The 27,112-nt window shown below is 47.0% G+C and overlaps 1 protein-coding gene across 7 annotated transcripts in view; it reads right to left on the bottom strand.

Annotated features, from left to right (window-relative positions):
* The window catches only part of LOC119811272 (solute carrier family 22 member 5), a 78,455-nt gene that overhangs the window by 32,646 nt on the left and 18,697 nt on the right, over window positions 1-27,112 (bottom strand). For 4 of the 7 annotated variants that reach the window (XR_006020785.1, XR_006020784.1, XR_006020787.1 and 1 more), the window contains 9 exons: window positions 25,930-26,056; window positions 23,720-23,820; window positions 21,841-22,055; window positions 19,908-20,090; window positions 18,802-18,937; window positions 18,114-18,472; window positions 12,384-12,531; window positions 10,021-10,118; window positions 985-1,082 (listed from right to left, as the gene is read on the bottom strand). Coding sequence is in view for 2 of the 7 variants with exons in the window: in XM_038325003.1 (XP_038180931.1) it covers window positions 18,385-18,472; window positions 18,802-18,937; window positions 19,908-20,090; window positions 21,841-22,055; window positions 23,720-23,820; window positions 25,930-26,056 (850 nt within the window). In the remaining 5 variants the exon portion in view is untranslated. The other 3 variants (XM_038325003.1, XR_005284962.1, XM_038325005.1) reach the window with 3 other exon arrangements.

The following is a 27,112-nucleotide window of genomic DNA, read 5'->3' as shown; positions in this document are numbered from 1 at the left end:
GTGTGTGTCCCTCAATGTGTAACCTGGGTACAGGGAAGGCTTTTCAGTTTTAAAAAACTTTTCCAGTTTGTGGGATTCTTAGTCCTCCAAATGAATTACAGTGAATAATGTATTAACCAGCTAAAAATAGAATTTTGTTCGTGTGTGTGTGTGTGTGTGTGTGTGTGTGTGTCTTGTGTGTCTTTTTCTTTTCTTTTTGATTTTTGAGACAGGGTTTCTCTGTAGCTTTGGAGCCTGTCCTGGATCTCGAACAGAGGTCCACCTGTCTCTGCCTCCCTGGTACTGGGATTAATGGCGTGCGCCACCACGCCGGGCATAACTCAAGGTCTTAATCAGACACAGTTTACCACCTAACAACACCATCTGCCCTCCAACTGTAATTAATTTATCCGTGTGTTTACTTTGTAGAGCTGGGGATGGAGCACGGGACTTGAACACCCCAGGCAAGCATCCCGACGCACATCAGATTCTCTGGAGCTGGAGTTACAGGTATGGATTGGGAGGTAAGTGGGTGCTGGGAACAGAACTTGGGTCCTCTAAAACAAGAGGAAGTGCTCTCAACCCATGAACCATCCCTCCAGCCCCTCAAATGAATGTGGCACAAAGAAGGTCTTAGGATAAGCAAGATGAAGTTAATGGGTGGTAGACGGGGTGATCAGAGGTAGAGAAGTCTGGCCTGAGGGCTGATGGGCCAGCATAGGTCCCCAGTGGAGCCTGAACCACGACAGAGCAGCTGGAGGAGAGACTCAGGAGCCCTGCACCAAACACCTCCTACCTGTAACATACCACACACTTGATGAGCTACTGGGGTACACTTCCCTTTGCCCCTCGTGGCCTCTGCAACACCATAAGGATAACTGGTTTTACAGTTGAGTTTTTTGTAAACAACCTGTGAATATCAACAAACAACCTCGATACTGAACACATGTGGTTCACATCAATGCCTGAAACCTAACACAGGGCCCGGCTCAAGCTCACACTCACCCATGGCTGGCTTTCAAGCCGGTCTCCAGGAGGAGGGACTCCATTTTCTTCTTTCTTAGCCGCCTGACATCACAAGGAGGCCCAGGACATGCTGCCACCTGCAGGTCAGACAGAAAAACACTTAAGCAAGGACCAAGAGCCATCCACTCCCAAGGCAAGTCCTTTCCTCTCCTCCTTCCTGCCCTATTTATTTATTTTTATTTTTTGAGACAGGGATGTATATAGCCCTGGTTGGCCTGGAACTTGCTTTGTCGACCAGGTTGGCCTCGACTTCCTGTCTCTGCTTCCTGGGATTAAAGGCATGGGCCACCACACCCAGCTGCTGTTTATAAATTTTATTTGAGACCCTGATATGAAGTCAAAGCTGGCCTGGAACCAGTTGTCCTGCCTCAGCCTAAGTGCTGGGACTGGAGGCAGGTCCTTGTGTCCCACCACACCTGGCAGATGCACACATTACAAAATTATTACATTTATTTATTCATTGATTTGAGAGAGAGAGAGTGTGTGTGTGTGTGTGTGTATGTATGTGTTGGCACATATGTACCATGGCATGAGTGTGGAGGTCAGAGGACAATTTTCAGGAATCTGTCTACTACATAGTCTTGAGGATAGAACTCAGTCAGGCTAGACGACAAGTGCTAGTCCTCTCCATATGTGTGTGCACACACACACACACACAAACACACACACATACACACAAATATATATATATATATACACACACACACACACAAATATATATATTTGAGACAGGGTCTCTCTATATAGCTCTGGCTATCACAGAAGTCACTGTTTAGGCAAGGCTGGTCTCTGACTCACAGAGATCCACCTGCCTCTGCCTCCTAAGAGCTGGGATTAACCCATGAGCCACTATGCCCACAGCAGCTAAATCTCACACAGGGCTATAGTTTATATGCTTGGCTTTTATTCATTTATAGAACCCTCATAGAAACTGGTGAATGCTTTTTAAAAGGTTCTTGCCAATCGGCCTGATGGCAGAATTAGGCTGGGTGATTAAAATGAAGGACAGGCATCACCTGATTTCAAAGGGGTTTGAAAGAAGAAAACCTGGAGATGCTGAACATTCCGGAGGTCATTCCCAAATCTCCATGGATACAGCACTGCCCTGGTGTTTGGGGAGGGAACTGCATACACACAAATCCCTCCACTTGGGTCTCCCACTCTACTGCTGGAGGTGACACAGGAAGGATAAAAGCTGAGCTGGAGCCGCAGAATGGCTCAGTGGGTAAGTGCTTGCCCACAAGTGAGTGCCAAGACCTGTCATGTAAAGCCAGGGGCAGTAGTGCGAGCACCTATAGTCCAATCACTCCTATGGGGAAGTGAGAGGTGGAGAGGGGAGACTCACCAGAAGCTTACAGGTCACGGAGCTGGGAGTACACAGCGCAGAGGCAAACATATAGACCCTGCCTCCAGCCAGGTGGAAGGGGAGGATCAAAGACTGAGCTTGTCCTCTGACCTTCACACATTCACCATGCCATGTGTATGCGCGTGCTTGTGTACACACACACACACACACACACACACACACACACACACACCCCAAAACAAACCTCCTGGGCAGAAGCCAAGTACAGGAGGTAGAAAATGAGGACAATAAACAAACATTTACTCTTGTATGCCTTTCTCTCCAAGAGCTCATGGACCATATCATTTTTTGCTCACAACTGCATGCCACGTACCTTGCTAGGGATACAACCGTGGGTAAGAATTAGACATGGTCCTAGCCCCAATGGCATCTTTAGTTACATAAGAAACATTTAATTGATCAAGTCATTGTGGCCCCTGCCTCAAAGAGTATTAACACAGAAAGATTTGTTATTAACCTGATGATCATCTCAAGAAATGCAAAGTTGAAGCTTGAGAGCATCCAGGGTTGGGTGGCGGGGACCACCCTGCAGTAGGAAGCTGCAGTCTTTAGGAAACAGGCTGTATGTACAGGCTGGGTCACAGGCAGGAAGCAATGTGGAGGCAGGGTGAGGCTAAGAGGTGTGGCCAGGCTTTCAGGGCTCTTGCTGCCAAGGAGCCATGGCAGCCTTGTTCTCGGGGAACCGCAGCACCTCTCAGGGTCCTGATCAGAGGAGTGAGGGACTTGGATGTGTGTTTTCCAAAGACTGTGCTAGGTGGTGAGCTGGAAGGCTCCAAAGACGGGCTGTCTGACTCCCTGAGGCTGTGTGTATGGTCCCCGCACAGGCAAGGCAGTGTTGCAGACGTGCCTGAGTGGGGGTCTTGAGAGGAAGAGCATCCAGGTGAGCATAAATAACCATGGTTTCCTCTCCATGCTTCCAGAGGGAATGCAGTACCGGCAAACCCTCCATCTTATGGCTTCTGACTTCCAGAACCATTAACAAGTCAAAGTGTCTTGTTTTAAGGCACTGAGTTGTGTAAATCTGTGGCATGTGTGTGCGTGCGTACGTGTGTATGCATGTGCGTGTGAGCAGAGGACAGAGGCCAACTTGGGGGAGGCGTTTCTCTCTTTCTACTATGTGGGATCAAACTCAGGTCTCTGGATGATTGCAGCAGGATGGTATGAGGCAGTCGGTGTGTTACAGAGCCGCCTTAGTGTCTATGAAAAGTTGGATCTAGTACCCTGAGCAGACTGGGAGATGATGAGGAAGGCTCCTTCCTGACAATGCCATCGTCATCTGTCCCCCACCCCACCCTCAGCCCTCTTGTTGCGTGCAGAGGTCACAGGAGCCTGACTGGATTCTAAAAGCATAAAAAGGCCTAGGAGTACCTGCGGATGGTAAAATATCTGGCAGATGGTTAGGGCAGGGGAAAGTTAACTTCACAGAGTGTGTGTTAGTGTATGTGTTTTGTTTACATGTATGTATATGACTGATGCAGATGCAGACTAGAAAAAAACCTCTGGAACCGCTGGAACTGGATTTACAGGGAGTTGTGAGCCACCCTGTGGTTGCTGGGAATAGGACCTGGGTCCTCTGAAGAGCAGCTGGCGCCCTTAACTACTGAGCCATCAGCTCCAGGTTTGTCTTGTTGCTTTGCTTTAAATTTTATGGCTACAGATGTTTTGCCTACTTGTATGTCTGTATAACACACGTGTAAGAGTGTCCATAGAGGTCAAAAGAAGGCATCGATTCCCTGGAACTAGAGCTGTTAGCCACCGTGAGGGTGCTTGGAATTGAATGTGGGCATCGGGAAGAGCAGCCAGTGCTCTTAACTACTGAGCCATCTCTCTAGCCCGTTCGCTTTTGAAACAAGACTTGTCTCAGACTCATTATGTAGCCAAGGACTATTTTGAAGTTCTGATCTTTCTGCTTCTACCTCTCAAGCTTGGGGATTATAGGGGTTTGCCTCCACGCCTTTTTTTTAAATTAAGATTTGTCTATCTCTGTGTGTGCACAAATGATTGGGTACAAGCAGAGGTCAGAAGAGGGTATCAAGCCCCCCCCCCTTTTTTTTTTTTATCATTTTCTGTCTATTCCTTTGAGGCAGGGTCTCTGTCTGAACCTGGGGCTGGCATTTTTTTTCTCAGTTAAGCTAGAAGGCAGCAAAATCCCAGTGATCTTTGTCTCTGTCTCCTCAAAGCCAGGCTTACAAGTAGGCACGGGGCACCTGGACTTGTGTGGCTGCTGGGATCTAAGCTCTATCGTCTGTCATAACTGCACAGCAGGTGCTCTTAATGGCTGAGTCATCTCTCCAGCACCCCTCCCATAACCCCCCGGGGTTTTGTGCGGTGTTGGGGGGATGAACACTAGGACCCTGTGCATGCTAGGTAAGCACTCTATCACCTGAGCTATATCACTAGTCCTCAGCAGCTCAATTTCCAATTTCACGTTCCTCTAGCCAGTCTCGGATTCTAGGGCAGGGTTGTTGGTGGAACCTTCAGTTACTAGGAAGTTAACTGGAGCCAACAGAGGGTTTGGTTTAACTGAGCTAAAGTAAACTCGGCAAAGCATGAGGAAGTGACTCCAGCCTCTGCAAACACTCCAAAGGCCTGTGCCAGGAGAGGTCAGCAGAGGGTCAGAAGAGCAGGGATTCCAGCATATACTGCAGAGAATGTGAGCCTCTGGGAAGCATTACTCGGCAGATACACTTCACCGTGCATTTTCAGAGAGCCAAGGGAAACGTGTTTGAACCTTCCCAGTCCACTTCAGCCCACAATTGCATGAGTAGGGTGCGGATGAGTGCAATGCTTAAGATCTCTAAAGTAGAAAAATGAAAGTGGGTTTTGAAACAAAGCAAGAAGAATTTAGTAACGTAGGAAACTTCCAGATGATTCTTCTGGGCAAACAGTGCCTGTAGGAATGCTGGGGAAAGTTGAAAAAAAAAAAAAAACAGTAAAAACAAGTTCAGAAGATATCAGGGAGCCAGCGAGATGACTAGTTGGGTAAAGCACTGGCCACCAAGCCTGACGAGTTGATTTCAATTCCTGTGACCCACATGGTGGAAGGAAAGGAACTGGCCTCCACATGTGATCCTCTGATCTCCACATATATATGCGCGCACACACACATACACACAAATAAGTAAATGTAATAAAAATTAAAAACAGGTCAAAAAGTTTCATGTTTAAAAAGAAGTAATTAATAGATTCATATTAATTTTTGCTATTGATAGGAAAATATGTTTAAGATTGAATGACAGGGACTGGAGAGATGGCTCAATGGTTAAGAGTTCTGCTGCTCTTGCATAAGACTTGGGTTTAAGTCCCAGCACCTACACAGCAGGTCACAATCACCTATAACTCCAGTTCTAGGGGATTTGATGCCCTTCTTTGACCTCTATGTGGTTCCTGCATGCATGTGGTGTACATGTATATACTCAGACATACACACATATCCATTAAAAATGGAGTAAGCATATATATTTTAAAGAACTGAATGATGGCCCTTGTAAAGCTAGGAACTTTCCAATCTCTACTCAAAAGGAGACAAGAAAGTCAGGCATGGTGGTATATGCCTGTAGTCCTAGCTACTGGAGACCACAGGCTAAGGTAGAAGGGTCAGGAGGGCAGCCTGAGTAAGGCCCTATTTCATTAAAGAAAAACAACAGCATGTAGGGATGGAGGGAAGGCTCAGCGTGAAAAGCACTTGTCGCTCCGGCAGAAGACAAAGGAGTTCTGATGCCAGAACCTACAGCAGCTGGTTCAGAGCCACCTGTAGCTCCAGCTCCACGGGACCCAACAATCTCTTCGGCCTCCAAAGGCACTCCTGGCTGCATGAGCATACACAGACATATAAATACGCAGATAAGTAAAAGTAAATTCTTTATAAAAAGAAAAAAAATGGGTCGGGCAGTGGTGGCACACGTCTTTAATTCCAGCACTTGGGAGGAAGAGGCAGGCTGACCTCTGTGAGTTTGAGGCCAGACTAGTCTACAGAGTGAGTTTTGGGACAACCAGGACTATTACACAGAGAAACCTTGTCTTGAAAAACCAAAACCAAAACCAACACAACAACAAAAGAAGAAGGAGAAGGAGGCAGGTATATATCTGAATCCCAGTTCTGAAGAGTTAGAGGTGGATCGTCAGGAATTCAAGGTCATCCTTAACTACATTGAGTTTGAGGCCAGCCTGGACTACATGAGACCCTGCTTCAAAAACAGAACTGGGGGTGGGAGAAGAATAATTTACAATAAATATATGTCAGACAAAACAAGAGAACTAAGACGACATCTACACTGAAGAGAATAAAACCAGATGAATTAAATCCCACCACTCAAGGCTTTCAACATAATCTCATGGTTAGAAACTGGATAAATTAGGGGATTCCATTTAAATAGATGTGTGTATGTGTACACAATATAAACAGAGACCTATAACTTACATAATCTGGAAAGTTGTACAAATATGTTTGTAAGAGATAGGAAAGGGTCCAGACAAGATTGCCAGTACCGTAACCTTGTTTGCCTACAGAGAGTGTTCCACAGGAGGCAGGAGTGAACTTTTCTGTCATACAAACAAGTACACTGCTTGAATCTATTGCAAAATGCAAGTAACCAACAAAATATAGAAAAAATACTAAGTATAAAAGCTGAATCAGTATGGTAGACGTGGTGGAGGGCAGAGCTTTAGGAAGACTGATGGAGAATAACCAACAGAAGACCTTTTTTTTTTTTTTCCAAAAGAGGCTTAGAGGCCAGGTATGGGGACACACATCTTTAATCCCAGCACTTGGGAGTACAGGCAGACAGATTTCTGTGGAGTTTGAAGCCAGCCTGGTCTACATAGTGAGTTCTAGGACAGCCAGAGCTACATAGTGAGATTCTGTTTCAGAAAACCAAAACAGGGGCTAGAGAAACGGCTCAGTGGTTAAGAGCACTGTTCTTCCAGAGGACCTGAGTTCAATTCCCAGCAATCACATGGTGGCTCACAACCATCTATAGTGGGAGCTCATGCCCTCTTCTGGCATAAAGTCATACATGCAGATAGAGCACTCATATACATAGAAGAAAGGAAGAAGGAAGGAAAGAAGAAAGGAAGGAAAGGAAGGAAGAAAGAAAGAAAACCAAATCAAACAAACAAACCAATACCAAAAACTACTCTAAACAAAAACAAACAACAAATAAAGAGGCTTAGCAGGGCAGAGAAAAGGGTGCTTGCCATCAAGGTGATGACTTGAGCTTCACCCTAGGGACCCAAAGGCTAGAAGTAGAGAATCAACTGTTAAATTGTTCTCTGACCTTCATACTTAATTTAAAAACAGTCTATGCAGAAAAGGAGGAAATGAAAAATACAACCGACATTTTAAAAGTTATAAAATTGCCACACAAGTGAGCGATGGCTCAACAAATAAAAGCACATTGTTTGAGGGCCAGTCTTGGCTGTGGACTCGACTGCACTTGGGATCAGCGGGGCATGCCTGTGAGGGTTTTCTTGATTGTGGTATTTGAGGTGGGAAGACCCACCCTAACTCTGGGCCACACTTTCTGGTGGAAGCCCACATAAAAGGATGTGGAAGAAGGAAGCTTTTGCGTTTTTGCCTGCTTGTCCTCACTTTTCCGGGCTAGTTCATCAGGCCCGTTCCTGAGGCGCTGAACCTAAGCTTCTTCAGGATTCCAACACAGACTGGCAGCCCTCTAGGACTCCTCTGGGACTTCGGTACGAGGCTGGGACTGAACTGCCACTGCGTTCTTGGCCTTTCACTCAGGGGACCACAAAGAAGCCACTCCAATAATTCCCCCTTTAACACAGACATTAATTTATATGATTTTAAAATCTCTTTCCTGCATTTTTGGACCCAGAAGGTTTTACGAGAGTATTCTACCAACTTCCAATGAGCAGATATCCTTCCTAAATGAGCTGTGTCTGCACACAGAAAATAGGAAACACCACTTGATTTAATGTTATTGGAAACTGGAAGGAAGAGGTGATCACATGATCACCTTGCCAAATACAGCATAAGCATTTAATAAAGTTCCATCAACAATCAAAAGCAAAACCAAAAGCGTTTGCAGACAGGATTAGGACAAGCCTCTGTGCCCCCCTCCACCTCCCAACCTCTCAGCGGCCCAAGTCCAGATGGTGTAGCCACCACGTTTGATGCACTTTTTTTAAATTAGAAATCAATATTGGGGATTCTATTTATTTCCCGTGGTTCCTGTTTCAGTTCGGCTCAGAGGGAGAGAAAGGAGTTCTGGAGAAAAGAATTAGCTTGTGAAAGCAAGTCACAAAACAAGAGATGAAAACCTAATTTTTCTGACTTAAGAAACCAAATGTTCTAAAAGAAATACCTAATCATACCATCCAGGAAGAAGCACAGGGGAGATCCATGCTTTATCAGATTAGGATGTCTGGCCACCGTTCTCAAGTCCAGAACTCTCCTTAAAGATCAGATCCAGTTCTGTTTCAGTCGTGGACCTTGGATCAGATCTGGGACCAGGTGGAATTAACTTCCGTGGAGACAGAGGCTGACTACAAGGGGGTTCTTGCTCCCAGGGGCCAGGCAGAAAGCTGTCACTCAAATGTAAGCAAGTATCTGAAGACCTGGTCCCTGTACTCTTAGCTTGTGGCTCTTGTGCCATCTATTTTATCTCTACTGTACAACGGAGTCTCACTGTGTTGCCTTGGCTGAGACAGAACCTGCTGTGTAGAGCAGGCTGGCCTGGAACTCAGAGATCCCTCTGCCTCTGCCCACAGAGTGCTGGGGTTGAAGGTGTTCGCTACCAAAGCACATCTGTACAATTTTTCTTGCCAGGGTCTGTGGATGCCCTGAGGCAGGGACTCTCTCCAGAGCTTGGGGTAGAGTCCAGTTCTCACACCTAAGCGTGTAGACCTCATCAAAGGCAAGACAAGGCAGCCCCATATTTCATCCTTCTGCTGGGAGGCAGGAGAATGATTCGTGGTCCGTGGAGGGCTATCTTCCATATCTGAGTGTACCCATCCCTGGCCATCTTTGCTGGCATGGGCTTGTGGTCCCTTCAGAAGGAACATCAGACTTCACATAGGGGAAGGACCCTGGAAGAGGCCTTGTTTCTGGCCTTGTCCTACTGCTATGATCAAGAAAGGTGGGCTGAGTTTTCTGGGTCTGGTAACACTCAGAAGGCAGGACAGGTGCACAAACCTTGGCAACTAAGAAGTGGCTGAGGCTGACAGGTAAGGGTGGAGGGTAGGTTAGGAGCTGCTGTGAGCTCAGGTAGGGCAGGTTCTGCATTCAGATGCATCCTCCCACATGGGATTTTACAGAAATGAGGATGGAGGGAGGGAAGAAGAAGAAGAAGAAGAGGAAGAGGGAGAGAGAGGGAGGGAGAAAGGGAGAAAGAGAAAGAGAGGGAGGGAAAGGGGGAGGGAAGAAGGGCAGAGAGGGAGAGAGAGGGAGGGGGAGAGAGGGAGAATATGCTGCAAAAATAAAACGTGGGAGAAGACGGAGACCCTGGACTGCTATATCCCAGGCGGTCTGGTTCGAGGCATCCCGGATCCTCCAGCCTGACCTGGTGGTTCTGAGTCACTCGGACCCCAGCCGTCCCATGCTTAAGGCCTTCCCCGCCCCGCGTGGACCCGGAGTTAGTCGCCTGCTCCGCAAGGAGGAGCCCGTGAGCGGCAGGTGCTGCGCTTACCTTGCCTGTGGGTCCGGGGTCCAGGTCGCTGCGCTCAGCTCCCCTCACCGTGGACGCATCTGCAGTCGTCGTGGCTGCTTTGTTTCTCTGCAGAGTAGCTGCAAAGCGAAAGCGAAAACCAGCGGAGGCGGGCCTGGCCCGTGCGCGCCCGGAACGAACACGGCCCACGGGCGGGCGCTGTGGGCTGGCAGGGCAGTGTGCGCGCCAGAGTCCGCGTTCACAGCGCGCGCGGCCGGCAGTGGAGCCGTGACCTCTTAGGCGCGTTGCTTTGCTAAGTGTCCAAAACACCTGCCCACGGGCACGCGAGCCAGGGTCACGGCTTCCGGCTGTTCGCCACTCAGTGCCTGGGCCCTGGACTGGACTTGACCACTGGCAGCGCTTGGGTCTGGCGTGGGGCAGCCAGTGCTAGCCTGGGTGACTGGAACTGAGTGACCCTACCTTGCTGAGGGAGACCTCACCTTCATGTACCAAGTGATTCTCAACCTTTTTAATGCTGGGACCCTTTATAATACAGTTCCGCAGGTTGTGGGGACCCCAACCACAAAATTACTTTTGTTGCTACTTCATAACTGTAATTCTGCTATTGTTATGAGTCATAATGTAAATATTTTTGGAGATAGAGGTTTGCCAAAGGGGGTGAAACCCACAGACTGAGAACAGCTGTAAAGGGTTAACCATGTAAGAGCGCTCTCTCTCTCTCTCTCTCTCTCTCTCTATCTCTCTCTCTCGTCTCTCTCCCTTCTCCTCTCTCTCGTCTCTCTCTCTATCTCTCCCCCCCTCTCCTCTCTCTCTCGTCTCTCTCTCTCTCTCTCTCTCTCTCTCTCTCTGTGTGTGTGTGTGTGTGTGGTATTTTGAGACAGGGATTCTCTGTGTAGCTTTGGCTGGCTTTGAACTCGTTTTGCCAGGACTCATGGAAATTCACCGGCCTCTGCCTCCTGATACTAGGATTAAAGGCATGAGCCACCACCTCATTCTAAATGTTTTAAAGGAAGTTTCTTGTTGCCCTAGGTAATGGCTGTCTGTCACAACAAGATATGCAGCAAATGAGTGAGGGGATGAGAAATGATTTAACCAGTGAAGTGTTAGCTTGTCCTGCAAGCAGAGAACCAGAACCCAGTCTCCAAAGCCCCACAAAAAGCTGGACAAGCAATATGCCTGTATTCCCAGCATCAGGGAAGCTGAGACAAAAGGATTTCTGGGGCATGCTGGCCACTGGGTCTGTGGGGTCCATGTTCAGTGCGAGAACCTGTCTCTAAAGAATAGCTGGGCTGGCAAGATGATTCAGCAGGGCAGGGCACCTGCCACCAAGCCTTAGGATCTGAGTGTGTAAGAAGGGAACCAGCTGCCACAGGTTGACATCTGACCATATGTACATGTGGCACAAGCTTGCTTGCCCCAACACACAAAATAAATAACAATGTTGAAAAAATAAAAATAAAAAGGAAATGACCCTCAACTTTAACATCTGGCCTACACTTCTTGTTGATGTGTGTGTGTTTGCATACACTCACATGTGCATAACACAGCCACACACATGTATATCACACACACAATACGGTAGTGAACCAACTGAGGAAGATATTGACCATTAAGTCCCACATTTGCACACACATACAAAAGCACTTGGGTGAAAAGGGAGAACCGTCACGTGATCAGAAAAACTGGAAAAAGCCAAATCTAAGGTTTGGACTCTGGTCCAAGTGCTGTCTATCAACACCTATTGGCCAGGCCCTAATCTTGTCTCTGATGGACCATGATTTGGGGCACTGTATTTAACAAGTCTTAGATTCTTCCCCTGCAGTCACACCTCCTTCTAGGTTTTAGGCAGGAAATGCAACCATCAATGAAGGAAATACTTGGCAGACTATTTTCTATGAGCCTCTGGGTGGGTAACTTGAGAGCAACGGCTAAGTCATTGTGGACAGACAAGACCTGGTAAGGTTGGTGGTGTCTCCATGATGACAGGACAGTTTGGAGTCTAGACTTTGTCACTGCACACAGGGCACTGAGGATGCACTGCAGTCTTTGGGGGAAGGCTTCTAACACTAAGTCTCACAGTTTGCTGAGGTTAGCCCACTGGAATACATTTTTGTCAAGGCAGACGTGCCACAAAGTTTGCCCAAATGCTTTGAGCTCTGTCCTGCACTGGCCTGGACACATGACTTTTCTAACACTTGCTATCGGAAAATGTCATGACAAATAGGGTTAGCACCCCCGCCACCTCCCCCTTCCTCTGTGTGTGTGAGAGAGACAGAACAAATACAAAACAATTATTTTTACAGAGCCCAGAGAGCAGTCCAAAAACTGGAGTGAAAAGCCAAGTGAACTGCTAACTGCGAGTCGCTTGCCTTGCGTTTCTGTACCTTGCACACGCCCTGCAGGATGGAGGCCTTGGTCTATACACAGGAGGTTTCTGTGTCTCCTGCAGGAGCAGAGGGAAAGGGAGACAGCCCAAATGACGGCATTAGGAAAACAGCAGCTCACAGCTCTTCGTCAGAAGGTGTTTTTTGTCTGCAGCATGAAGAAAACGGAAAACATTAGAAATCCAAGGCAAGCCTTGCAGCAAGGCTCTTGCTTGTTATAGGGCAGTTCTGACTCATGGGAGCAGAGTGGAACTCTGGCTGTTTTTGCATAAACAAAGGCTTGCAAGGTTTTAGACAGGGTGCCGTTTAACTTTTCTCAACTAAAGAGAAACTAGATCCACCTGGGAAGAGGAACCCTCAATTGAAGAACTGCCACCATCAGACTGACCTACAGACTCTTGGGGACCATTTTCTTGACTGATGACTGATACAAGAGGGACCAGCTCACTGTGGGAGGTGACAGCCCTGACCAAGTGGTCCTGGGCTGTATAAAAAAGCAAGCTGAGCAGCTGTGGGGTAGCAAGCCAGTAAGCTTCCTGACTCCAGGCTCCTGCCTTGAGTTCCTCCCGGCATCCCTCAGTGATGGACTGTAAGCTGTAAGATGTAACGAATCCTGTCCTCCCTAACTGATTTTGATCAGGGTTTTATTACAGCAACAGACTCTAGACTAGAACAGCCATGAAGGGAGGAAGGAATCCCCACAGGAAAAGCCAAATCCTGGTTTCATGTAGGGGTGTGCCTTTGAGTGTGGGGGCCTGAGGTCATCGTCAGATGTCTTCCTTAATCACTCTGTACCTTATTTTTCTGAGACAGGAGCTCTCCATGAACCTGTAGCTTATAGATGCAGCTAGGCTGGCAGGCCAGCGAGCCCCCGAGATCATCCTGTCTCTGCCTCCCCAGTGCTAGGAAGCCAAGGCTGCCTAAAGTCTTGGACATTTCTGTGAGTCTATATTTGGTCCTTGGTTTTTGGGGACCCAAAAGTTCACTGATTTTCAGCATTCTAGCATTGATTAGTGCTGTTATATAAAAGAGAATGCCGAGTTTACATCTATAATATACCTTTCAATCAGTAGTAGGCAGTGGTAGGTAGCAGGCTAATGGTTCAGCAGTTCAATCTCTGGGACCCATCTGTTGGAAGGAGAGGACAACATGACTCCTAAAAGTCATCCTCTGACCTCCACATGTGTGCTTTGGTGTGTCTCCCAGTAAACAAGTATAATAATAATAATAATAATAATAATGAAGAAAAAGCAAAACACACACACACACACAAACCCCACAATCAAATTTGAAACATTAGGTAGCAACCACAAGAAATGCAGCCATCTTGCCAATGTTGGTGATCGAATGCAAACAGACATAAATGTGGTCTTTGCCTTCAGGACACATACTTTAGTGAGGAAATAAGAGCAATCAGTCAAATCTAGAAAACCATCCTAAATGCTGGACAAGGGCCAATGAGATGGCTCAGCTGGTAAGGGCCCTTGCTGTCAAGCCTGATAATATATGAACTTGATCCTCAGGATCCACATTATGGAAGGAAGAGCACACCGGTCTTCTGGCTTGTACACACAGGCCCTGGCACTCTCTTACACAAAAGAATAAAACGACATAAATCCTGTAGGAACAACTAGCAGGTGGAACTTGCCTCACCATCAAGTCTGAATGCTTGGGCTTCTTGTGAGTGTAGCCCACACTTCCGGCCTGCTGCTTGCGGCTCTACCTACTTCAGCTTCCTTCTGTTCAGCTTCTTTCTGTCCTGCTCCCCTTTCTTGGCACCATACCTGCATCCAGACCTCAGTCTTTCATGGCTTAGGCTTCTTTTTGTTTCTCCTTTTGCTTCCTGCTCTTGCCAGTAAACACCTCACACTTCATTCTATCTTGCTGGTTGTGGAAGGGCTCACTCTGACAAAGATGGCCTCATACCAGCTAGAGCCTTGGAAGGATTTTGGAGATCCTCAATTCTCCACAGCGTGAGCAAGGTATCAGATGGGCAAAGAACCACCATGTCTCAACTTCCCTACTTTTAATATGCTCCTGTGTTCAATAATAAGCTAACAGTCATGTCTTCCTTGTAGGGGAATGGTCTCATCTATAATGCCTTGCTTTATGGATTACCCCAACCCCCATCCTCCAAGTAAAATTCAGTGCTGGGACTCTTTCCTTTTAGAGAAAAAATAACCCACCCTTAAAAGAGACCATGAAGCCAAAAGTAGAATCATCATAAAGATAGGAGTAACTTGTACCTGAGTCAACAAGAGTGACTGACATCACTTTTAAAGTGTCCCCTGTTGAAAGGCCTTGGCCTTTGCTTCAGTCCTGAAGACGGAATCCTTGTCATCTGGAGTGAGAAGTAGCTGCTCACCAAAGGCATGCTCACCCCAAGTCAGCCTCTCTGAGCAAGGTGCCCTTGGAGAGCTGCAGGGTAGCCCTGTCCCTGAGTTCTGTCAGCTTGACCGAGTAACAGAATCACCTGTGCAGACAGAGCTCTTCAGACCCCACAGGCTGTTCCTACAAAGGCAAGCTTGAGCACTCATGGGCCTTGACTACCCGAGCTGGGACACTGAGTTCTCTAGGATGTCACATGGTCAGGGACTCTAGGTCCCATTAGAAAGCTTGGACTGAAACACAAAAAGAATAAATTTGGGCTACATGAAGGATTAAAAAAACATGTTTATTTAATTTATTTAACGTATTTTAATTTGACATAAAGTAAGTATTTCTGTATTTTTGTACTATTTACTAGGAGTGGGGGACACAGTCCCTGGTAAGGCACCTACACAGCATGCTTGAGGCCCAGGCTTCACTCTCAACAACACAAGCAGCACACAGAGAATGTTTACGACAGTTTTCTCAATAAGGGATAAATTACTAAAGTATTGGCCAAGGGCAATGACACAGCTCAGTGGGTAAAGGCTCTTGTTTGTGTGAGCCTGGGTACTTGAAATTGATCACTAGAATCTATATATTAGATGAATAATTTATCCTTTAAATATTGTGTTGTTAAACTTTATTTTTGGATTGGGTATGGTGGCTCACACCTTTAATCTCAGCACTAGGGAGGCAGAGGCAGATCTCTGTGAGCTAGAGACAAGCCTGGTTTACATAGGGAGGTCCAGGACAGCTACAAATATACAGAGAGACCCTGTCTCAAAAAGCAAAAAAAGGGGCCAGGTGGTAGTGGCTCACACCTTTAATCCCAGCACACAGGAGGTAGGGGCAGGTGGATCTCTGTGCATTCTAAGCCAGCCTGGTCTACAGAGTGATTTCCAGGACAACTAAGATTGTTACACAGAGAAACCATATCTCAAAAAACAAACAAACAAACAAAAAACCAAAACCAAAAACCAAAACTAATTTAATGTAATGTATGTGAGTATTTGTCTCCATGCATATATTCCTGTTCCCTGTGGAGGCCAGAAGAAGACATCGGATTGAACCTGTGATTCTGTCTCCACATCCTAAATTCTATGATAGCGGATGTGTACCACCATACTGGGATCCTTGCCTTCACCTTGGATGGTGGTGAGATTTTTTTTTTTTTAAGATTTCTTTCTCATCTTGTCTATGTGTATGCCGGCTCCAATGACCACAGGCATTCAGGGCCTCAATGCTCACATGCCCCTCTCCTGAAGATGGTCCTTCTGAAGACATCGCTCCAATGGAAACAGAATATATAAGTACAGCTGGCTTGTGCAGACGGTGACGGTTTTCGGGAGAAGGGCTTTGGGCTGTTGCTGCTGCCCACAGAGAGAGCTCAGGGCATTCAGGCAGCTCAGTGTTTGCTTCAGGAGGCCCTGAATGTCTGGAACCAGACACCAAGAATAAAAGCCAATGTAGGAGCTGTTCACTCATAGCAGGATATGCTGGGGAGAACTGCAGTTATAATCTGGGGTTCCTGAGAAGGCATGCCATCGGAAAGCCAGCTCAGGACCTGGTTTGAGGGGAGGAAAGCGAATCTTCCAGATATGCTGCTCTGTATTACTCCTGAACCAGAAGCCCCTGCTTGTCATGTGACATGGCCTTCGGTTGTCTAAGCAACAGCTGAGCTTTGGACTTAGGTCCCATCGTATTTTCCAGCACAGGTCACCCTGCAAACACTGGTCATCAACATGTGTGTCTTGTACACCACTCCAGCCCAGTGCTCTCTGCTCTACCCCTTACTCAGGCGCTCCAAGGCCAGTTCAAGCAGGCTTTGGGCAGCTTTGATGAGGTGCAGCCTGAAGGGCTTCATTTGGGTCAGCAGTGTTTAGCTTCATGCATTTCATCCGAGGACAGGATCTTTGTGTGTATAGGAAACAGAGACCCCAGTGTTGTCTTTTAAATGGGTGATGAGGCAAATGCTCCCCACTTTTCTCTATGCTGCAAGATGGTTTTGAGATGCATCTCCCAGGCTTCCTCAGAGACTCAGGACCCTGCAGTTTCTTAGGTGCTGCCCAACTCAGTAAGCATCCTAGGACTGGGCCTCCCTCCTTCCCTGTTCTTCACTCCTGCTCCTCAGAGTCTTATTCCAGGTAGAGTACAGAACTGTACAGAAGCTCTGAGCTCAGGCTGTTTCCATGGAGACCCAGGCTGAGTGTACCAGGCTGGTGCAAATCACGGTCAATATTGGGTAGATAACTTTTATATAGCATAGTACTAGTTAAATCTTAACCTTGAACACTGCTACAGTTAGCCTACAGAAGAGTTGCATGCTGGTTTGAGAAGGGCCCATCAAATACTAGGAATAAAGATTATAGTCAGTTGCTATTATTAAAAAAAATCATTGTTTATTAAAACCATCTCATTGCCCAAGGCACTCAGTAGCTTCACAAAACATTCTTTTTTAAAAAGTAGGTGAAGTGAGTGCGTTAGGAGTACCATGGCAACATAATCAATAGAGACAATCACACTGAACACAAAACACCCGCCGATGTTACACGGCTGCAGCCAGCAACTCTGAGAGACTGTCAACACAACTTACATTTCTTTCTTGAATTTCCCCATGATTATACATCGTAAAAGGAACAAGCGTAGTGTTATTGTTTGGGCACTCAGAGCAGTGACAGTGGCTAAGGCTGGGAGGTGCAACTGCACTTCCGTGGTGGCAACTGTACACCAGCCCGGGTAATGCAGAGCTGAGAAATAGTGCTCCCAAGTCTCTGTTGAAGGGTGAATAACTTGAGACACAACAACAGATGACAAACAAAACAATCCCCATGACAGTGCTGAGAGAAGGAAGGGGCACTCTGTCACCCATACATGCCCTTCAAGGCACAGTAAGTGTCTGGTAGCCAGGGATTCTGATTTACACAGCAGTGGAAGCCAAGCCGTGGCCTCAACAGTGGATTTCTCACGGCCCGGACAAGCCCAAGACTCTGACCAGACATACACAGCACAGCTGGCTGTGGGACTGAGCAGTCACCGCCCACACACTGCTGACGTGATGTACCTGCTCCCACCTTCATTCCCTCTAGGGTGCCCTAGGTCTTGTGTTCTCCTGTTGTGAGTTAAAGCAATCACAGTAAGGAGTTTTGTAACTTAGGAAAGATGAGAAATCAAACTCCCCATGGAATCATTTATTTTCTGAAGAAGTTTTGTTTCCTTCTGGTTCTTCGTATGGAACTCAGAGCCCTGTGCATCCTAGGCAAGCACACTGTCACCGAGCAACACCTATTCCTTTTCCCGTGAGTCTGTCAGTTAGGGAGAGGAGGGAAAAATGGACCTGCATCTCTATCTGTGCAACCTTACCCATCTTACAAAGTTTCGCATAGTCTTCCAAGTCCCACTGATTCAAGAGACTCATTGACTTCTTTGGAAAGGCCAAGTCCACCACTGTAATGGGATGGGCAAGCTGTCTGCAGTTAGCCTTGGTGTCCCTGGAGGAAGGTGGCTCTCTGGACAGATGCACCCATCCATGAGCACATTATACACAACGTCAACAGAACCGAAAACTCCTCGCCCATTGACAGTGTTTCTGACAACACACAGGCTGTTTAGTTTTTCACCTTCTTGAGGAGTGTTAAAAGGCTGTGCTTTTTAGGACTGTTGGACTTTCTTCACCATCTTTTAGCATCCTTGTCTGGCTTTGGGCTTGCCATTGTTTTATTCTATTAATACAAGGAAAGCAATGTTACTTACAGATCTTATAAAAATACTTATCAGTCTCAAAACAAACAAGCCAGATATGGAGAAAAACTAAAGCCATGGCAGATTCTGAAGTTTCCCGTGGTCTTTGCATTGGAGTGGCTGCTTTTATGGTCATGCACATGGACACCTGTTCACACAGGATCAGGCCCTTGCCCTTACAGCACATGGTTAAAGTAGTCCAGTTATTTGTGAGACAGTGTGCAGGGAGCACGAGTTTGAGGAGCACACCCCAAAGACCTGGTCAGGCCCAGACGAATGCATCCATAGTTCTAAGGGGAAAGTCTCTTACCCTTTGACCCTTAGCATCTGGTCGATGGTATCTGGGAGAGGGACACCAAAGCTCTCTGGGAAGAACAAGGTGAGGATAGCTGTGAGGATGGTCAGACTTCCCATAAGGATGTAAGGGAGGAAGCGGTCATAGGCACCTGTGGTCAAGCAGAGGAGCCAGGTTACAGTGACACTGGTTTCATTCTGACCTTATATTTCCTCGGGGCTTTATGTAGGAGTCACCTTACTGTTGATCTCAGTGTTTCCCAAAGCCTAGACTGCTAGAGTGAAGGCTGGCATCTAGAGAGTCTCAGAACTCAGGCCTGGCACAGATGTGCCCAGAGGTCCAGCAGTGTCCACAATGGACAAGGGAGAGGTACAGGGAAGCACAGTCACCACGCTGCAGGGTTCCCAAGGAACACAAGGTTCTTGTCTAGGACAGGAGCAACTTTCCACCTGTGCAGATGTGTCCCAGTTTGACTTGCATGCAGGTTAGACAAGGGGCTACAGCCCTTCAGAGCCATGGACCAAGCCTTCAGAGGACCTGCTACTCTTGGGACACTGGCAGGTCCTCCCCAGAGCTAGGTATGTGCAGAGGAGCAGCAGCATCCAGGAAGGAGTCCTGCTATATAATGTCAGAAGGCAGATCTTCACAGGGCATAAACACCCTGTCATGTATGACAATGAAGGCCTGTGTGCCACCTACTGGGAGGCCGAGGCAAGAGGAGCTAAAGTTCAAGGGCTGCTGAAAAGTTCAAAAAAAGTTTCTTTAAAAAAAAGACTGAGGCTTTTTTAACTTTAAAAGTTTTTTTAAAAGATTTTTTAAAGTTGTTTTTTTTTTTTTTTTTTTTTTTTTTTTTTAAAAGAAAAGAAATCTAGTTGGTGATGGAGGGTCTGGGGAGATCGAAATAGAAACACCAACACTCTCTCAATCCCATCTAGCTGGTCTATGAGCTATCTTCCATTTGAAATGGGTGCCTTCTCTCCACTACACTTGGAAAGCACCTTCTCCATCCAGGGTCCCAGTACGGATGCATCCTGCTAACTATAGGTGCTTGTGTCCAGCTCACACATAAGGTACTTAGAGCTTTTGCCCCATCCATCGCTCCAGTGCTCCATGGTACTTACCAAGGTAAACAAAGTAGGGAGACAGGATGCTGCCAAGGCGGGATGCTGTGGAGCTGACCCCCACACCCATGTTTCTGACCACAGTGGGGTACAGCTCAGCTGTATACACGTAGACCATGGAATAGGCAGAGGTGATTCCAAACTTGCCCACCATCACCAGGGCAGTAGACAAATAAAACAATTCTGGAGAGAAAGGAATGATAGCAAAGGCAAGAGGGACCAGTGTAAGGGTTGCCCTGGAGGAGTTCTCTTCCCTTTCAGCCTAAAATGAACTTACTTTCTCCCTGACTCAGCGTGGAGAGAGTTGGATAATTTCTATACCTTCCTATTGGGAGGAAACACTATGGCTTAGGTTTCTTTCTAAGGGGATTCCTACATAGAGACTGGGCACTTTAGCTATGTGAGGGTAAATGTGTTCCTCAACCTAGAGGCCCAGACAGTATGTGTCCCTCATCCCAATCCGCCTGCCTTCAGAAGTCTTCCTGTGTTAGGGATGAGCTGCTTCCGCGGACGCTCACAGTGAGGGCACTGTGGAATTAACCAGGACTTGGATATGCATGGGGGAGTCCAGCTCTAGCTCAGTTCATGCTGGCAGTCTACTCAACAAATTCACAGATCTGGGCTTTGAGGTGACTCAGCGATAAGGGCATTTTCAGCCAAGCCTGAGAACTTGTGATTCTCAGGACCCACACAGTGCAAGGGAAGAACTGACTCTTCCCACTTCCTGCAAGCTCTCCTCTGACCTCTATATGTCTGCTGGGAAGCATGTCTCCCTGCTCACAAAAAATAAGTATAATAAAGTCATTGAAAATATCTATAAGCCATCTGAACTTAGGGATGATCTTCCAATCGACTTTACTGTGACCCACAGGTCACTCTGAGCTCAGGTGAGGGCACTGCAGTCACTCCCAGGTTCCTTCTGCCACACACCGGGTTGTCCCTTGTACAGCCTCAAAGTTACCACTACAGGTCCCAAAAGCCACAGGGGCATCAAAGATTGTGGCAAGTGATGGACAAATAAGGCTTGTCATCTGTTCCCCAGGTTGTCAGAAAGGGTTCCTCCTGTCTATTAGTAGGATATCAAGGCAGTTTTACCAGCACAGTCCTGCCCATAGCCTCCAAGACCTTTTGTCTCTTTATGGATTACTAGGTCATTTGCTACCCTGAAACACACTGGGCTCACTTCCTGCCAGAGCATTGTTTCTATCTATCTATCTATCTATCTATCTATCTATCTATCTATCTATCTATCTATAAATAAATAGGGTCTCATGTAACTTAGGTTGGCCTCAGACTCCCCAGACAGTCAAGGATGAGCTTGAACATCTAATTCTCCTGCACCCACCTCCTAAGTACTGGGATTACAGGTGTGAGCCATCTTGCCTAGCTTTCTTTTTCTGTCTCATCTTCCTGGAATGGTGTCACTGACTTTCTTATGGTGTTCTGTTACCTCATTTAAATTCTGCTGAATACCTCTTGTTCATGACTTCTCTTTAGAGCTCCATTTCCCTTTCTTTCTACACAGAAGGTAACAACATCTTAAGATTAACAAGCAGTTATTAACTTGTTTCTTCTCTACTAGAAAGAGACTCCATCAAGACCTCCTACTGCTTGAATAAATAAATAAGACAGAACTAGTGGGATGGCTTTCCTTCTTCCTTTTTATTCTGAGGAAAGCAGATATGAACATGTTAATTTGGGTCTAGGGCATAATGAACCAACAAGCCCAATGCTTTCTTCACATTGCACACAGCCCAGGCCATGAAGGACCCCCTCCTGTTTTTTGTGAAGTGTCATGTCTTGATTTTTAAGACAGCAATGCATACATGAGGCATGTATGTGATGGGCCTGACTGCATTCGTTTTGTAAACAGCCTGGTTCAAAGCAAGTGACATATGGAAAAAGCAGGTCTGCAAATAAACACCATCCATACCTGAGGGCACCAGCTGCATGAAGAGAAGTACACCGCCACCCAGGAAGAGGGCAGCAGAGATGGAATATCTCCGGGGCAAGTACTGCAGCAACAGCCAGGCCAACACATAGGCTGGGACTTCAACAGCCGCCGAAAGGAAGCTGTTCATATAGATGTTTCCATGCAAGTTCGGAGTGTCAAGAGAAAGTCCGAAATAGCCCACTGATATGGTCAGCCTGCAAGAGTACAGAAGAGAGCTCAAGAAGTGGCACCCACCTCTCCAGAGCCATATACCTTGAAAAAATTCGTCTTGACAAGTTCTGAACTGTTCCTGATGCAGGGAATGGGAGGGTAGTGTAGATTTCATCTTGTGCCTTACTTCCAAGCACAGTTAACTTTCCCTAGCCCCAGAGACCAGTGTAAATCTTTTGTTGGTACACTTTCAGAACATTCCATAAAAAAGTGTCACATCAAAAGAGTTTACATGATTCACATTGACTTCATCACTAGGGGAAAAGTCCCAGCCTGTATTTCAACATTAAAATCCTACTCTGAAGTGAAACGCCAATTCCCTGCTCTATATGCTTCTCCAAACACAGCAAATGTACGAGGAGCTAGAGAATGAGCAACGGACTGGGTAAGGTGTGACAGACATGGAGGAGAAGGCCCTTAGGAGACTATCTGTAGTCAGCCAGGAAGAGGCTGACAGCAACCTCACCGTTTTCTGGAACAGGGAGCTCCCAAAGGTGAGGCCTCACTGTCTCCCATTTACACCACTCCCGTGTCTGGCTCTGATCCCAATAGGTTTCTCTGTTGATGAGCTGTATTCTTTGGCACCAGACTGTCTTTGACTCATGTACAGGCTGAGAACATAGCTGGCACGGTAAAGAAAGACTCATATGCCCCAGGAAACCTCAGAGCATGATTAGAGTGTGAGCGATTCAGAGTAGGTGAGAGGTCTCAGGCTGGAAGTCTGAGGTAGTCTCCATGGATTCAGGATGCCTTTGAGGCATTGCAGACAATTCCTTGGAAATGGGTGACTCAAAGACCAACCCTACCCCAAACTAAGAAGCAAACTAGTTTACTGGTCCAAAGCTGGCTGAGCCCATCAGTGAGGTCTTTGCGGTGAGTCTCCCCCTCGCTGTCTCATCACACTCATTCAGTATATTCGAGGATCTCTGATATCACAAGTGGCTGGCAGGAGCTATGCAGGCACTCAGCCTTGTACTCCTCCCTGGTAATTCAGAGATTCCTTCCGATAACTGTAACACCTTGTCAGAAGAAACCTGCAGGAAACATCCAGGCCATGGTCTTGACTTTAGGACAGTCTATGAACATCCCAGAAGGGCCATATCCTGTATCCATGTTTCCAGTCTTAGCAGCCCCTGGAACCCAAAGGATAAAGTGTCTTCACTGAGACCCTTCTTCAAATCCCCAACTGTCCCAGCCAGAGTGTGGGTCATCAACAGAGAACACTTTTAAGAGGAAACAGCCAGGTATGGGGATGTGCAGGGTGCGTGTGCAAATGACAGACACCATGGCCCCATTGTAGGGGAGCTCCCTCTGTCTCCATGAACATAGCAGAGTTGCTGACAGTCTCTTCCTGCCTATTTACCACATAGAATCTACTGAGGGAAGGGACAAGGGACAGGAACAGCTAAGCAAGGACCTGTGGGATTCCCTTGGGGGATCCCTATATCCTTACAGGCTCTATGATCACGTTCTCCTTTCCTGGGCTTCCACTACAAAAGAACTGTTATGTCCCTGTGGCTGCCATCCATCACGAGGACAACCCTGCATCATGTGAGGACAGAGGTTTCCAGCTTCAGTCTGAGCATGCCTGCAGACAAAGAGTCCTGAGAGTGGGGAAGGCTCAGGCAGGTAGGTCTCACTTACGCACCACAGGATTATGGACATGATGGTGAGGATCCTGATATTCCGGGTTCGGATCAGATCATAAATGTGGTGTGACTGAGGTGTCTTGGTATTTAGGTCTTGTAACTGCAGGAAGAATAGAGTTAATGGTATAGGAAGGAGAAAAAGTTGGGAGACTTGGAACCCATCATTTACACCATCTACTTCTCAAGAGTGAGGAGCATCCTAAGGCTCTTTGAAAAGACAGAAGCACAATGACTCAAGGGAGATGTCCAAGGCCCCCGCAGGCTTAGTCAATGACAAACTGGAGTAAAAGAGAATGGGGTTTTGAAAAAGAGAGGAGCACAGCAAAGGCAGAGGTGCAAGGTAACAGCCAGCTCACTGGATTGCCCTGCCCATCACGCTCACTGCTGCCTCTCAGGGAGGCCTTTGAGGTTTCCTATGCAAGACTGACTCCCTGTTATCTCAGTCAAAGAAAAAAAATTACTGTATTTTTACTAAACTGATATTTAAGTGGAATGAATGTTTTGAGTCCTCATATTGTGTTGTTATTGGTCTACTTCCAGGAGAAAAAAATATCCAAATTGAAAACAGGAAAACTGACCCACCCTTAACCCAGAGTAACTTCCTATGAGATTATGCAGAGCCAAAGCCATGACTAACCACGTGTCTAAACACACCGATGCTTTTTCTTAGCTAACCTAGTTTGATTTTACCAACTCAGCAGTTCAGTGAAAGGTCAACTTGAGGCTCAAAGAAATCTTGAAACAGTCCAGTTTCCTTAGTGATGCCAACGAGGCTAGAGGGCTCACCCAGACTGACCTCTTACTTAAACGCTACCAAAGCACCTCACTTAAAATGCCCTTAGCCCTGACTTCTGTGCTTCAGCGGCCTTCTAAAGCATGCTAAGTGACTGCCGTTGCCGGGCCACCACTTAAGGGAGACGCCAGCAGGGCTGTTGGTGGTCAATAGCCTCTCAGTTGCTTATAACAACTGCTTCCTCTCTCAAAAGCCCCAAGTCTTCATCGTGAGCCCAGAGCATCTCAAACATGCCTGCGGCTCACCCTTTAGCATTGCTATGGGCAGTGGTCCTTCAGCCAGTCCCTTGTCTTCTCAAACCAGAAACATACCAAGTCCCATGTCTGCCAACATCTACAGTGCCTATCATAAATCTGAAGAAACTGCCTGCTATAAAGAAGGCAGGAAAGGGAACAAGAAGCAAGAACCAGGAACCATGCAAAACCAAAAAGAATTACTGAGAGTACCTAAGAACAGGGAAGAGGTGGTCATCAGAAAGAATCTGGCTCCTGGACGATGGTAACTGAGAGTGAGAAGAGACAGAATACTGCTGAGTCAATCTAACAGTGTTCCAATAATCTTCAGATGGCAGCCCCTGAGGCATAAAAAACAAAGACTTCCAAAAATGCTTTAGTTGATAAAAGCCTATTTCCCATGAAAGGTCTTTACAGTTAAAAGTAATAATTAAGCTAGGTACAGCAGCATGTCCCTTTAATCACAAAACTTGGGAGGCAGAGACAGATCTTTGTGAGTTTGAGGCCAGCCTAGTCTACACAGAGATTTCTAGATTAGCTAGGGTTACACAGTGAGACTCTTAGAAAACAAAAGGGAAGAAAAAGAAATGGTTAAAAAAATATGATACTTGGAAAGAAGTAAAGGAAGCGTGGGGGTAAAACGTCCATGGAGAAGAATTAGGTAGCTCAACTCCATTCCTCATCCTCTGAGGCTTGTGTGTACACATGTTCAACACATGTTCAAGGGTATATATGTATATGGACCACAGGAAGGTGTGTGTGTGTGTGTGTGTGTAGGCTAGAGGTTGACTTAGGGTGTCATCCTCAATCACTTTTCTACCTTACACTAGAGACAGGATCTCTCCTCGACTGGTTAGCTGGCTGGACCTGCCAGTCCTGACTAAATCCCTGGGATCCTTCTGTCCCCGCTTCCCCAGTGCTGGGATTACAGGTACACTCTGCCATGCCTGGCTTTTTGGTTGGTTGCTGGGATCTGAACCGAGGTCCTCATACTTATGTGGCAGATACTTTACAGACTGAATCATCTCTCTATGCCTTTAACTTCTGCATTTCAACAGACCTTGCTCTACGGATGGCTGGGGTTTGGGTAGAGTTAAGGGCTGAGCTCCCGTGAGCTGTGCTGTATGGTGCTGATCTAAAATGACCAATGTGAGTCTCCCCACCACCTTCCACACAAATTTACCTCATCTGGATCAAAGATAGGGGAAGGTGCAACAATTCCATTGATTTTGGCAGCTTTGCGGATGATCACCTCTGCCTCTTTAATTCGGCCTTGAGAGACGAGCCATCGGGGGGACTCAGGAATACACCTGAAAGTACAAGTGCATTCTACTGAGGCCTCCTGTTCACTTGCTTTCCCAGAGGCTGGGCATGCTTAACTAGAGACGGGAAATGAGGTTTCAGGTGCAGAGGGAGTGTGTGGAGTATCAGGAGTTTTCATAAGCCAGAAACAGAGATGGCCCAGTCTTCCCTAAGCTATTAGTTCTGCTGAACACTGACTATAGTGAGGAAAACTCAAGCATCCTGCACATCCCAAGGGGATCTCCACTCGGGCTGGCACCTGCCCGTCTGCAGCAGTGCTGCCCCCTTGTGGGCTTTAAGGAGGCAAGCACAGGATGGACTTCTGGTGCCTGGCTTCTGCCGAGAGTTAGGCACAGCCAGATCCTGCTATCTTCTACTCTGTCCCCGACATCCACAGAAACTTCTGCAGCGATCACTTGACATCATTTCTTCCTCTCTCCACCTCTGATTTTGGACTCGACAGCCTCTTTCCACAAAGCAGCATGGGTATCAAGGCTGGAGTCTTACTGGATATTTTCCTTGTCCTCAGGCAGCCTCTCTCCTCTATCATAATCAGGAGCCATAATGCACTATTTCTTCTTCTCCCACTATTCTCCAGGGCGCTCACCACTGTACATGGATGAGGATCTCACCTTAGTCCGGTCTAGTGTAAGGAGTGATTCCTGCCTGGTTCCTCTGTCAAGTTCCATGGCTTATTTCTGAGGCCTATGCTCTGCCTGATCAATGCCCCTCTGTTGGAAGTGTAGCTGGAGCCTGCATTCCTTTGCAGAGCCACTCAAGGAAGCTCACTTCTGAAGCCCTCCCTTTATTTACCTCCAGACACCCATGCCTGGAGCCTCAGCATCAAGCATTTACAGCCCAGGTCTTGCTGTCTTGTACCGGATCTGAGAATTCCCAGAGGTTCGGCTGGCCCCTATCTGCATGCAGCAAATTCTTAGTTCAGCCTAGAACAGGGCACAGGACAAGCAGGCTTTTCTGAGTATAGAGAGACTTTCTGACCTGATTTATAAATAATATTCACTACCTTTTTCTGGAATCTAGAATTGGGGTTTGGGAACTACTGC

This window comes from Arvicola amphibius, chromosome 4 (assembly GCF_903992535.2).
Source record: "Arvicola amphibius chromosome 4, mArvAmp1.2, whole genome shotgun sequence".
Classification (NCBI taxonomy): Eukaryota; Metazoa; Chordata; class Mammalia; order Rodentia; family Cricetidae; genus Arvicola; species Arvicola amphibius.
Note: the sequence above shows the minus strand (reverse complement) of the source record. Positions and strands in the feature narration are given on the sequence as shown.